The sequence below is a fragment of the Puma concolor genome, chromosome F2 (genome assembly GCF_028749965.1).
Source record: "Puma concolor isolate L17-30 chromosome F2, mPumCon1.1.hap2, whole genome shotgun sequence".
NCBI lineage: Eukaryota > Metazoa > Chordata > Mammalia > Carnivora > Felidae > Puma > Puma concolor.
The window spans coordinates 33,887,367-33,901,353 of NC_141684.1; the positions used below are offsets into that span (position 1 = coordinate 33,887,367).

The 13,987-nt window shown below is 40.9% G+C and overlaps 1 protein-coding gene across 50 annotated transcripts in view; it reads right to left on the reverse strand.

Moving 5' to 3' along the window:
- Nucleotides 1–5,558: 5,558 nt before the first annotated feature.
- RIMS2 (regulating synaptic membrane exocytosis 2) overlaps nt 5,559–13,987 on the reverse strand; it is a 614,335-nt gene continuing 605,906 nt past the window's right edge. For all 50 annotated transcript variants that reach the window (XM_086695440.1, XM_086695424.1, XM_086695433.1 and 47 more), the window contains 4 exons: nt 11,697–11,809; nt 11,029–11,130; nt 8,883–9,022; nt 5,559–8,455 (listed from right to left, as the gene is read on the reverse strand). In XM_086695440.1, the coding sequence (XP_086551566.1) occupies nt 8,237–8,455; nt 8,883–9,022; nt 11,029–11,130; nt 11,697–11,809 (574 nt within the window). In that variant the 3' untranslated portion in view covers nt 5,559–8,236. The remainder of the gene's footprint in view (nt 8,456–8,882; nt 9,023–11,028; nt 11,131–11,696; nt 11,810–13,987) is intronic.

The following is a 13,987-nucleotide window of genomic DNA, read 5'->3' on the forward strand; positions in this document are numbered from 1 at the left end:
TCCCCTGCTCATGCTCTGTCTCGCTCTGTCTCAAAAATAAATAAACGTTAAAAAAAAAAATTAAAAAAAATCAATAATAAGATACCGAGAACATTCCCGAATATTTGGAATTAGTGCAAGATGTACAGATGCAGATAGCAATCACCAAGTGTGATAAAACATTTTACCTAAGTGACAGTGAGGGATGAAGCCACAGCACAGTGTAAAAGGATATGTATAACTATAAGGATATTAGAGAAGAAGAAAGATTTAAAATCAATGATCTAGGCTTCTACTCTAAGAAACCAGAATAAGAATGAATCAAATTCAAAGTTATTAGAAAGTGGGAAACGAAGAGCAGGAATCAGTGAAACAGAGAACAAAGAATATGGAAATATAACAATGCCAAAAGGTGGTATGTCGGAGAGAGAAACAAAATTGATAAGCCCCTAGTAAGTCTGATTAAGAAAAAGAGAAAATTATCAATACCAAGAGTAAGAGAGGAGGGCTCATCATTTTAAATGCTACAAACATTTAAAGGATGATAAAAAAAATATTGTAAATACCTTTATAACATTAACATTTGGCAACTTACATAAAGTCAACAGATTCCTTAGAAATCATAGCCCAAACTGAAAGATATTCTAGTAGCTTTTTATTTATTACACAAATTTAACTGATAGTCAAATCTTTCCCACAAAGAAAATTCCAGGCCTAGACGGTTTCACTGGTGAATTCTGTCAAATATTTATGAAAGAAATAATGCCAGTTTCACACAGATTTATTCAGAAAATAAAGGAGGAAACACTTGCTGACTAATTTTTTTCACAAGGCCATCATCTCCCAGATAACAGCCTGACGAGTATCACAAAGAAAGAAAATTAAAGACTAGTATCTGGACACAGATGCAAGAATCCTTAACAAAATAATAAATCAACTCCAGCAATATATAAAGAAAATAATACATCACGATCAAGTTGGGTTTCCTTCCAAATTTTTAAAGGGCTTACCATTGGAAAATCAATCAGGGTAATTCATATAGTAACAGTGTGTGGGTGAAAAACAATACAAACATCTCAGTAGAAGGAGAAAAGGCATTTGACAAAATGTACCAGCCCTTCGTGACAAAAACTCTCAGCAAATTGAGACTAAAAGGGAACTTTCTCAATATGGTAGAGCATCTACAAAAATCCTACAGCTACCACAATACCTAAGGGTTACATATTGAGCATTCCCTGCCTCCCCAAGCCTTGAAGTCTTGGGCAGAACTTCTTGACAAGCGTTCAAGCTGTTTCCTTTCCCCACCTGACTGGTGCCCTTCGCTATTCCTTCTTCCTCTTTTTTCTCTCTTAGAACCGTAGACGTGATGGCAGGAGCCACAGCTACCATCTTCTAACCAGGAAGCAACCTTGAAGAAAAAATAAGCTACTTTCACTGGAGACTCTGTTATCCTGTGCTGAACGCAGTTCCTGGTTAATACAAGAAATAATTTTGGTTGTGTACTTATTGTATCCTGGGCTGTGTTGGAAGTGGTCATTTCTTTTGTCATTTTAACTCCCAACAGCCCTTTGAAGTGGCCATTACTTGCCTTTGCGGCAGATGAGTAAACTGACACACAGTAAGTCAACAATAAACAGAAAAGCTCACTTCCTTCAGGCAAACTTTCTGAAGAAAATTAACCAAATCTTCCTCTTTGTTCCTGTCGAGTGCGTATCTTATCTAGCAACAGACATATTTTAGGTACAGAAGAATACACTTTGGTCATATTCAGAGAGGTCCTTTTGCAGTCTGGGATGAGGTCTTAGCGTTATTAGTGCAGGTACAGAATTTTTTAAAAAAAAAATATAAAACCATATTTAAAAAATAAAATATAGAGAATATACTGCCCTGCAGTGTATTCTTTGGGGTTGTCATTATTAAGAAGACCAGCTATACAGTGGAGACAAGAGCAGGTGGCAATGGGTAGGGTTTGAGCCCTGGGATACCGGGACCTGAAAAGTTCTTGCAATCGGCAGTCTCCCACGGGCACTGCTCCTTGCTGGGACCTGGCTTCACATTCCTCGGACCCCTGAGCCCTACTCTGTTCCCTGTCCCGAGAACCTGTTCCATAAGTGCACAATGCTGTGTTTGAAATCCAGCTGATAAACTGCCCAGCCCGCAGATAGGAAAAAGACCTCTGGCTGGGCAGACTAGTGCTCTGATAATCCCATGCTACAGGCAGAGAGGAAGGCTAACAGACCTCTTGCAGCGACTGAAGGTGCTCCCGCTGCTGCTTCTTGTGTTCCAAGGGGGAGACCTTTCCATCATGGTGCCGTTGTGGTCCTGCTCTCTGTGTGTGCGGTTTGTGTCCCTCAAACTGAACTCCTGCCCAGAAGGGTGGCTGTCTCCTTTCTGAGTGTCCTCTTAAAAGCCACGACCTTTCTCCTTCACATTCAAGGTGTACTCAGCTCCCCAGGAAGACTCTGGATGTAACTATATCATTAAAGGAAGCCTCCAAGTGTTTATTTCTGTTTCCATTTTGTCTCTGGTGCTCATTCACATTCACCCATTCACCTGCCCCGCTCCAGCTAGGGGTCAGAAAACGAACTACATTCCAGACAGGGAAAACAGACCAAAGCTAGTTAAGGGCTAAATTGTTTTGGGGCGTTTTTCTCTCTCGGTCCCCTCCTTTTCTATACTCTTCTTTCCCTCTTTCCCTTCCCACGCCCATTTCCTCTTCCATACCATGAAAAATGCGTGATAGGGTTTGAGGTTCAGCTTGGAGTGAAGGGTCACAGTATTTACACCTGGGACTAGAAAGATGATTTATTGTGACAATAGAAAAGATAGAAGACAGAAAAGATGGGCCTGTTAGTATCTAGAGACGGAGGATCAGTCCATTTGGAAGAGAAATGATTCCTGGGTATCTGAAGTGCCTGTCTCTCAGATAGTTTTAAGACTTGAGGCCCTGTTGTACCCTGTCACTTCTTCTGAGAAAGCCCAAAGAACTAGATTTTTGGTTTTGTGAGTCTGGCATTATTTCCGTAAGTCTTCAGGCACTAAGTTTGTATTTTGAGGTTGACTAGACTGTCAACTTTGAGTGCCCAGCACTCATCCGAACTCAGAATATTTAGGATGAGTCCACCCCCTATCCTGCTGCTCCCCCTTACCACCGAGGCATTGATTTTGTTTTTATGTTGTTGTTGGTTTTTGTCTGTTAGCCCACAAAGTTCTTGGCTATAATAAATCAAGAATGAACTAGGCAATGCATACTTTTTCTCACAATTTCCAAAGTTTCCCCAGCAAGAGCTTGAAATGTGCTAAGGAAGGCTCATGATTGCCTAACACATAGTTTCTTGCCCTTGCCTACCTAACACATGCTGTTCATTACCCCCAGATAGGGCTCACGTCATCAGCAGTCAGGGTTTGGGTACCCCAGCATTATCACCCAATGTAGTCTGTGGGGGCCCTCATTGATCTTGGGTGGCCACCCCAAAAGTCTGTTGTCCCCAGCAGCCCAGCCAGACCCATGACAGAGGGGAGCCCAGACCCTGCAGGTGAAAAGCAGAGAAAAGTCTGACCTATTTCTTGCCTAGGAAACAACCAAAGAGGCTGCACGATAAGGAACCCAAGGATCTATGAGGATTCTGAGGTCACCCTGCTCCCATGTTATATCTTCCAGGGGCTGGGACTTCCTGTCCCATCACTGACTCTCCAGGACAGAGAGCTAGCCAGTGAACTCTCCCAGGGTCTTTTTAAGGTCTTGTCTTTTGGATGTCTGCCCAACTCTGTTTGACTAGCTGTACCTTCTGACAAGGCCCTGAGCTGCCTTGCTGCCTGAGATTTCTCGCTGGGGTCTTTTATGCAACCCTGATGGTAGCTGAATGCACTGGGGGTACATTTCTTCTTCAGGGAAGATCAGACGTGGTCTGCAAGGAGCTCAGCAGAGCTACCCCCCAATCCAGCAGGTGATCCCTCAGTTTGGCCCTGAATGTCCAGAGAAAACTATTTTTTTTTAATGTTTATTTATTTTTGAGATAGGGAGGGAGACAGAGCATGAGTGGGGGAGGAGTAGAGCGAGAGAGGGAGACACATGGAATCCGAAGCAGACTCCAGGCTCTGAGCTGTCCGCACAGAGCCTGACGTGGGTCTCAAACCCATGAACCGTGAGATCATGACCTGAGCCGAAGTCAGAAGCTCAACTGACTGAGCCACCCAGGTGCCCCAAAACAATTTGTTTTCTTAAGAGGACTTGTACCTTCAGTGAGACCAGCAAAGAGTGAAATGGTATTCTGATCAATTATACTCATAATAGCATTTGGGAACACTTACTTTATACCACTCATGGTGCCGTGTTCCATATACATCGTTTTATTCAATCCCTATGAGGACCCAATGAGCTGGTAGTTTTACTATTGTCATTTTGCAGTTTGGGGTAGTGAGAGTCAGAGAATATAAATGACATGGTCAAGGCTGAACATTAAGCAAGCGGCAGAGCCAGGAACCAGAAAAAAAAACCCAAGCTGACTGTGGAGCTTTGATCACATGTTCCCGGGAAAGTGAAGGTGCTGATGTCAATGGCAGCCACGTTGTTCGGGTTTAGTCAGAACCGCTAAAGAGGAGCTCAGTCCTGAGCAGGGAGTTGAGCTGTAGGGAGGGGCTAGCATGGATCATTTCTGAGAAAGCAGAAGGGCTTTTCAAGAGAGGGCATGCAAGAAAGGCAAGGGGGTTGGTATAATAGGAGTATGTGAGTAGCAAGGAAATAGCTCTTTAGACTAGGAGGTGGACATTGAGTAATGACAAATAACCTGGGATAGGCATGGGGGACTGAGCTCGAATGGAGTCCTTGGAAAGGGAAGAGATGGCTATTTCCAAGAATGGAGAGAAAACTAGGTTTGAATTTTTAACTAATTAAGCCAGCTTTTAAATTTAGAGCCGGGCGGCAGGGCGGGGGGGGCCTTCCGAGAGAACTCTGCCGGGGTTTTTTTCTTCCAGTGTAAGGAACTGCCCTGGGAGGATTCGCAGAAACCCTCGCCTCCAGAGCCACACCATAGAAGCCAGTCTCTGGACAGGTTGTTACACATCCCATTACCACCGGCGTCTCCCCTGCTGAAAATGCACCACTCCCCTCACCCCCACAAAGCTGAACTGACACAGCTGGGTAAAGCCCCTGTCACTCTTCTCACCTTCACCCAAGGAATGGCAGATGGCCTCTTGTGATTCTTCAGGACTCTGCCATCCGTGGAGGTGACGCTGACTCAGAAATCTCAGTTTACTCACAGACTCTGTGAGCTGCTGAGTCATTTAACCAGAAAGCACTTCAGTCTGGAACAACCACCTTTCCCCCACCATAGAATAACAATGTTTTGTTTGTTTTTTTTAAAGCAGCAATTTTTTAATGATGTGAGCAGAAATCCTTTGGCTCTTTGGAGACATGCTCTACTGAGGGCTATTTGCTAAGACCAGCAATCTGTTTCTGGCACGGAGAAGGAAAATAAAATTATTTTGTTGTCTTGAAATGATGCATGAGTTCAGGGAAAGCTGCACCACGCTTGGGGATGGGGAGAAGGGAAGCCAGAGAAAGCCGTGCATACAACGTCTGTAAAGAAAATGTTTTATTTAAAGTGTTAAATACCATCACCAGAATGAATTTGATTTACATTAGTTGGTGTTCATTACAGGACTAATCTGCCCTTTTTTTTTTTTTTTTCCCAACTGGAATTCCCTTTACTTTGAAAACATACTATGTACAGGGCAGCAATGGTCACTGGAATAGTGCTATTTACATGACTAAACCACAAGTTGAGGTGCAGACATGTGAAAATTAAAAAAAAAAAAAAAAATACACCAACTTTTAAATAAATACTGCATAATGACAAGTATGTACAAATATCCCATACAGTCATGTCCTTCTTATTAAAATCAGAAATAATTTATATAGGAATATGCACAAAAGATTATGTGACTGCATCTTAGTATCAGGAAAATGGTAAACGTTTATTCTACGGGAGAGTATAGACACTATAGGTCTATTAAATCAATTGCTGCTGGTACACAAGTGTCTAAATTATTTCCATAAAGTTTCATTCGTTCTTTTAACAACTTTACCTGGGTCCATCGTAGATCTCAGAATGTCAAGACACAGTCTCGGTGTATTTCATATTGCACCACATAAAGAGAAGGCATTTTTAGTGATACTCATTTTAACTTTTGCACCATATCAAGCATGATAGTTTTTAATGGTCAGCATGGAATTTAGAAAGGAAAAAAAAAAAAAGAAGAAGAAGAAGAAAGCAATTTTTGTGCATGGCCTTAACTGGTATGTATGTGGATTTCAAAAGTTACGGTAAGAAATTGAAATCGACCTGTAAGAATGCATTATCAAAGTGTACATAAAGAAACAGAAAGTGTGGGTGGTTTGTTACATTAACCAGTGACTTCTCCTCTCAATAGGGAAACTTAAGAGAAATTCGACCTTGCAGCACCACCCAATGGTAATAACTGTCTGTAAAACCAAAGGCAGGGGTTTGACCTAGGGGATTTGTGGTGTAGACTTTTGGTGATGGCATGAAAGAACTATTAATAGGCAGATTGACTTTCTTTGAGTCACCTAAAAATTGGAGCTTTAAAATTATTTGTTGCATATTTATGTTTACTATATTTCTTTAGAAATATAATTTGTGAAAAATTGTATTTTACTACAGAAAAATGAATTAATAAACAGCCCTGTGTTTCAGGCTCCAAATTTTTAGCAGTGTTTCTATTCACATAGTAAATGGAAATTGGCTAAAGAAATTGCTTTAATTAATTAAAAAACAAAACCTAAGACCTTCTAGAAATAATACTTTAACCCCTGTATGAATAATGCTGGTGCTAAAAACAAATTTATTAGACATTACAATGGCCACATGATTGTAGGGTTTTCCTGTAAACTGAACTTTGAAGGTGAAAATAAAAGTACCATGCACTGTACAATAAATTGCAAAAGTTCAAATATCTTCTTTATCAAATACATGCTGACTTACTTCAATGTACTCCCAAGTCATGTTGCAAAATCCTTTCCAACATGCTTGAAATAAAGAAAGCTCTTAGTTTCCCCCCCCCCCCCTTGAGAAATTCATAAATTCAGAAGCATCTGAGTCAAACATGGGGCGTAGGGAGTATCAGGTCAAAAACTTGCAATCTTTTAGCATAATCACTCTGGTAGGGAGAAAGAAAACAAAAGATTAAAAGAGCGAAGAGGAAAAGTAAGACAGAGAAGAGGAAGAAAGATGCGAACAATTTGCACATATTGAACTTCATAAGATTTGTATATTTGACACGGAAATAAATTGAATATATTATGCTTATTTGTCACATAAAGAGAATTTTAAGTATCTTCTAGAAAGTATTCTCATTTGTAATGTCTGCCAAAACACAGACTATGATCAGTTTAAAGAATAAACATGGTGTCTCTTTGTACCACCCCGCTGCGTTCTCTCCCCTTTTTAAAACCATGCAATAGTGAAATTTACTTTTAAAAATAATATAAATTGTTGAAAATGGCTGATTTTTATTCTTTTTTTTTTTTTTTTTTTGCAAGTTGCAGCCCCAAGAAAATAATTTAAGTATTCAGCTAATCTGTGTCCATGCAAAAAAAGTTTAATTTCATTCAGTACAGTGTAGCCACAGAATTTTGTTTTTCAGAGTCCAACACATCGTGGCATTAGTGAATGGCGTGCCCGCCGGAGCTCTGAGTCTGCCACTGTTCACGCAGGACTGGCCGCTGCTGGTCACACTCCAGAGGAGGGCTGACGTCTGTCCCGGACCACTTCTTTGGTCTCTTGCTTTTCACCTGATGCTTCCTAGGACTTCACTCCTTGACCTGTAACATGGCTTAATGACTGTATAGCTCCATTTCTGTGGCGTAACAGGGCTTTGGGGTCAGAGAAATGAAGAAAAAGGAACGATAAAAATATAAAGGTGCCATTGAAAAGGGCTTTTGTTGCATGAAACTGACTGATTCTTTGAGATTAATCCATGGCTTCAGATTGGACCAAAACTCGAGTGTTATTGAACTCCAAACCTGATAGTTCTTCATAACTGCTCTTTCACCTGAGGGCCATCTTTAGGGCACAATGTGTGCAACTTCCTCTGAGAACACAGGATCGCTTTGTATCCCTAGAAACAGGCTCAGAAGACACAACATTAAGCATGCAGTGTTACCAGGGTTTGCGACCTGTGATTTTTTTTTTATTTTTTTGTAACGCTGGTTGCTATGACAACAGTTTTACAGCTGCTATGAACGAGAGTAAGAAGGTCCGGTTGAACTTTCCAGAGATGATTGGGAAGCTCTTCTTGTCAGAGGGGCCAAGGTTGGATCTACTAGGGAGGAAGGAGGGAAAAGTTTGAACCATCCAATCACCATATTGGATAGCTCCAGTTCATCTAAAAGTATCTGGGCCACTCCCATAAAGGATTTGTGATCCATGCGGCCATAATCTCCCCAGACAATGATCTGTTGGCAAAATACAAAGGAGAGTAATGTCAGTATAATTATGTACGTGAAAACTCGTAAACTAAAATACATTGAGTTACTGTGTGGATATCAAACGTTAAGTTAAAGAGTTGTATTTTAATTGCTGGGATAGTTGTTTTTAACTACTAGAACCCAAAGGTACATGAGGACAAGTGTACTCGAGTGTTACGATCATAAGCAGTCCAGGGAGATCGGAGTCTGTGTATGATGGGGCTTTGCAAGTCTCTAGTTCACTGTGAAAGAAACAACAGCATCTGTGGCTTTATAGCACCAACCACTGTTGGGACGCTTCCAAGAATTTCGAGTGTGGGCAACTGAAAAGAATGCAATAAGAAGATATGGGGGTGCAAGGTTTGACTCCATGAAAATACTTTCTTATGTAGGGGATAAACAATTCAGTAAATACCTGTAAAACCTTCCCTTGGGGACTTTCTTCAAAAGATAATAGCTGCTGGTAAAGGGGTTCCAGCGTTTTTCTTGCCACCTTTGTTTTCTTTTTGGCTATGCAGACTCCATTATCTAACAGATACACCTTTACATATGGTGCTTGAGAAAGAAAACATAGAGGGGAGAGTTAAGCGATGAGCCATGGTTATGAAATACTCAACTTGCACGTGACATCTACAACAGCTTTACTTTAGGCTGAAAGAGCCAGCAATCAAAAGTCACCAGTCTTTCCACACTGTGTCAAAATCATTAGATAAAGAATAGGTGTTTGTTTGTTTATTTATTATAAAACTGCCATTCAAGTAGTTTTAGGCAATATTAACTCAGAGGCTACTCTGAGTTGTTACTATTATACCATCAAGTGGTTACATAGATATAAACACTGTATTAAATAAGGTGAACTGCTTCTAGTCCCTAACAATATTCAGGAGAGATGTCTTGTTCAGTCTTTCATCTGTCAGGACTTAAATCTAACTAAATGTGCTAGAAGCTATATATTGTTTTAGAAATAAATTATAATATAAATACTATAGTTTATATAATAATATAATATAAATTTTATAAATAAAAGTCATTTATTTATTATTCCAAGGGGTTTGTTTGTTTGTTTGTTTTTATTTTTTGGTTAATGTTTGTTTATTTTCGACAGAGAGAGACAGAGCATGAACAGGGGAGGGGCAGAGAGAGAGACACACACAGAATCTGAAGCAGGCACCAGGCTCTGAGCTGTCAGCACAGAGCCCGACGCGGGGCTGAACTCACGGACCATAAGATCATGACCTGAGCCGAAGTCTGACACAACCGACTGAGCCACCCAGATGCCCCAAAAGATTTATTTATTGATGGTGGTGTGGGTACAAGATAGCGGTGGGGCTTGATGTAATATGTTCACATTAGCTGGGAAGAGTCAACTAATTATGAATTCCATGGCTTGAGATGTGTCTGACTCTTCATAAAAGCATTTTCAGGGGCGCCTGGGTGGCTCAGTAGGTTGAGCGTCCAACTTCGGCTCAGGTCATGATCTCACGGTCTGTGAGTTCGAGCCCCACATCAGACTCTGTGCTGACAGCTCAGAGCCTGGAGCCTGCTTCGGATTCTGTCTGTCTGTCTGTCTCTCTCTCTCTCTCTGCCCCTCCCCTGCTCATTCTCTCTCTGTCTCTGTCTCTCTCTCTCTTTGTCAAAAATAAACATTTAAAAAATTTCTAAAAAATTATAAAAAATAAAAAAATAAAAAAAATAAAAGCATTTTCGTGCACGTACAAATTATGATATTCTTTATAGCAGAGTGGGTTGACTAGCTCCAAGACTTTTATAAACACAATTGACTTAATCGCTCCTGCAAGGTTGTACAATAGGTAATACACATTATAATTTAGAATTTCTGGAAGGATAGGAAGGAAAGTCAAGAAATTCAAAATTACAGTTCAATCAGTGGAGGTGCTGAGGTGACAAACCAAGTTTCAGAATCTTTACTAATTGTTCTACATAACAGATCTCACGTTCCGTACATCTCTGCACGATGTCTCTGGAGTCTGTGTCATTTTTCACGGCCCCAAGCACCTTAGATGATGACATTTCAGTATGAAATACGTGACGGCACAATAAAAACTGACAATGGTGCCTCTCTTTCTTTGTACAATACAGAAAGTAAAAGTTTTCTAATTAGAATGTCCTATATACAAAGGCTTTTGCTACTTTGGCAACCTGTATCTGTTTTTATTCTAATTTCAGGACTTTAAGAATTCCTAAGGAGAATTTTGAAGCTCCAGAGAAAGTAAAGAATAACACAAAATACCAGCTAATCAGAAAAAGAACTTCTTATGTACATGTTGTACAAAATAAATTATCTAAGTGTGGTAGTTTTTATTTTGCAATGGTTTCTACTACACATGTACTTATTTAACAACTTATATTAGCCCTACCAGACCACTCTAATTGAACGCTCACTTAGGATCAACACACAGACTAGTACAGATAACAGACTCCCTTATTACTAGTATCCTTAATTATCTGAAAACCAGGTTTTCAGCGTCTAATCAAAAACAAAGTCTCTGAATTGAAAAGTAATGGATTGCAAATAATAGAAGCATGTCTTCTTTTATTACCTGGCAGTGTCTTGGAACCTGGTTTTACAACAAGGCCACGAGCCCGAATGATTTCCACCTCCAATTGTCCCTTTTTGTCCATCATTCCTACCTGAATGTCACCTAATGGCATATGAGGAAGAAACAGACAGGCCTTAGTGTACAAATGCAGTAAGAAAAATGCTTGTGTCCAAAGACCTTGGTTTTAGATCATTCCGTCATTTCCCATATAGTTTCCAAAATTCAACTATATTTAAAAATGTATCAATGATATCTTACTTTGTTTTTTTATTTTCTATTTTTTAATGTTTATTTATTTTTGAGACAATGTGAGAGACAGAGGGCAAGCAGCGGAGGTGCAGACAGATGGAGACACAGAATCTGAAGCGGGTTCCAGGCTCTGAGCTGTCAGCCCAGAGCCCAACGCGGGCTCAAACTCACGAACTGTGAGATCATGACCTGAGCCAAAGTCGGACGCTTAACTGACTGAGCCACTCAGGTGCCCCAATGTTATCTTACTTTAAAAAGCATATTTAAATGAAGTGGAAAAATTGGTTAAAAATTTTTATTGGTAAAATAAAAATACTTATTCCTGTTGACAATACTGTTCAAGACTCTATGAAGTCAGAGAATGTAATTTTCAATAATCCAGAAGAGAATCAATAAAATCACAAGACAGAAATTCTTACCCATTGCAGGTGTAGCCAGAGTCTGACGCCCCACTAGCTGGGCAGGGCCAAGGCCATCCAGAAAATCACTGAATTGGCTATCGGAGGCCAGGCGGACGCCAGGGAAGATCAGACTAAAAGCAAAAGAACACATGAGATTAAACCCTCAACCCATTTACTCTCAGGCAGCTCGGGTTTCCCTCTTGCCCCCTTCTGTTACTGCCACTATTTTCCTACTTATATTAATTGGATCCCAACACCCAGATCCACCTCCCATGGCTCTTCCTTTCTTCTTCTGTAGCAGCCCATGTGTGTCACCAGAAGCACCTGTCACACTGGATTGCAGGCTGCTGTGTGTGTGTCTTTCTCTTCCTTGTCTAGAGGACATGGACTGTGATTTCTAGCAGTAACACCGAGCACCTGCTGAGCACTTACTCCACAACAGGCATTGTTGTATTGAATCCTCTTAGCTACTAGGAGATCGATTTTAATATCTAACCTGTTTTACAGATGAAACTCCAGATCATTCCCATCAGTACACGAACATATTGTTATTCTTCCACCTTAAAAAAAAAAAATCTTCTACCTTAAAAAAAAAAATCCCTTTCAAAAAGAAGAAGAAGAAGAAGAAGAAGAAGAAGAAGAAGAAGAAGAAGAAGAAAAAGAAAGAGAAAAAAAGGGGCACTTGGGTGGCTTGGTCGGTTAAGCATCCAACTTTGGCTCAGGTCATGATCTCACAGTTTGTGAGTTCGGGCCCCACATCACGTGAGCTCAAGTCCCACTTCAGATGAGTTCGAGTCCCACTCTATGCTCTGCACTCCACTCTCTCTCTCTCTTTCTCCCTCTGCCCCTCACTCACTCATGCTTTCTCTCTCTCTCTCTCAAAAAAAATCCCTTTCCTCACTCCACTTCTTCTGCTGCTACCTATCACCCCATTTCTCTACTCAAAACTCCTTGGGGGAGTTGACTCTATCGCTATCTTCAATTTCTTTTTTCTTGTTCTTTCTTGAAACTCTATTCAGTTTTTCCTTGCTCTCTTGCTTGCTTTATTTTTCTCCACTCTACCAAAATTTCTCTGACCAAGGTGACCTAAGGGCCACAGTGGTAAGCCCAATTGTTAGTACTTGTCTAATGTAACACATTAGCGTCATCTAGCACAATCAAGCCCTCCCTCTTCCTTGAAACATTTTGTCCACTTTGCTTCCCAGATCCTCTAGTCCTCTGATTTTCCCCTTTGGCCACTCTGCTTCAGTCTCCTTCACTGGTCTTACCATGAAATATTGGGAGCTCGATCCTTTGACTTATTTTTTTCTGCATGCCCCAATCTCCTTGGTAATCTCATGAAGTTTCATGGTTTTAAATGCCATCTATGCTGATATGGCCTAGATTGACATCTCCAGCTAGGACCACAGACATGCATTTGATCTGCGCTGTCTACAGACCTGCTTGGATGTCTAACAGACAACTGATACTTAATTTGTCCCAAACAAAAAGCCAAATTCTGTTCTTCTCAGGAGATTCTCATCTTTTATTTTTTTAATGTTTTTATTTGTTTTTGAGAGAGAGAGAGAGAGAGAGAGAGAGAGCGCACATGCATGTGTGAGCTGGGGAGGGGCAGACAGAGAGGGGGACAGAAGATGTGAAGCAGGCTCTGCACTGACAGACTGACAGCAGAAAGCCTGATATGGGGCTTGAACTCACAAACCATGAAATCATTCCCTGAGCTGAAGCCTGAAGCTTAACGGACTGAGCCACCCAGGCACCCCTTAGGGAATACTCATCTTAAATAGCAAGTTCATTCTTTCAATTGCCCAGCTTGGGGTAAGTCTTTCCTTTTTGTTATGGACTGAGCTGTGCCCCCCCCACCCCCCACCCCCAACCAATGCATATGTTGAAGCCTTAACCCTCAGTAAGACATAGTTGGGAGACTGGGCCCTTAAAGAGGTAATTAAGGTTAAATGAGGTCATGAGGGCAGGGCCCTAATCTAATATGGCTGGTATCCATGTAAGAAGAAGTAGAATGGAGAAAAATAAAGCAAGCAAGCAAGAGAGCAAGGAAAAACTGAATAGAGTTTCAAGAGAGAACAAGAAAAAAGAAATTGAAGATAGCGTTAGAGTCAACTCCTTATAAGAAGAAGAGACATCAGGGGCGCTCAGCAGGTTAAACGTCTGACTCTTGATCGTGGCTCAGGTCATGATCTCGTGGTTCATGGGTTCAAGCCCCACATCGAGCTTTGTGCTGACAGTACAAAGCCTGCTTAGGATTCTCTCTCTCCCTCTCTCTCTGTTCTTCCCCTGCCTGTACTCACTCT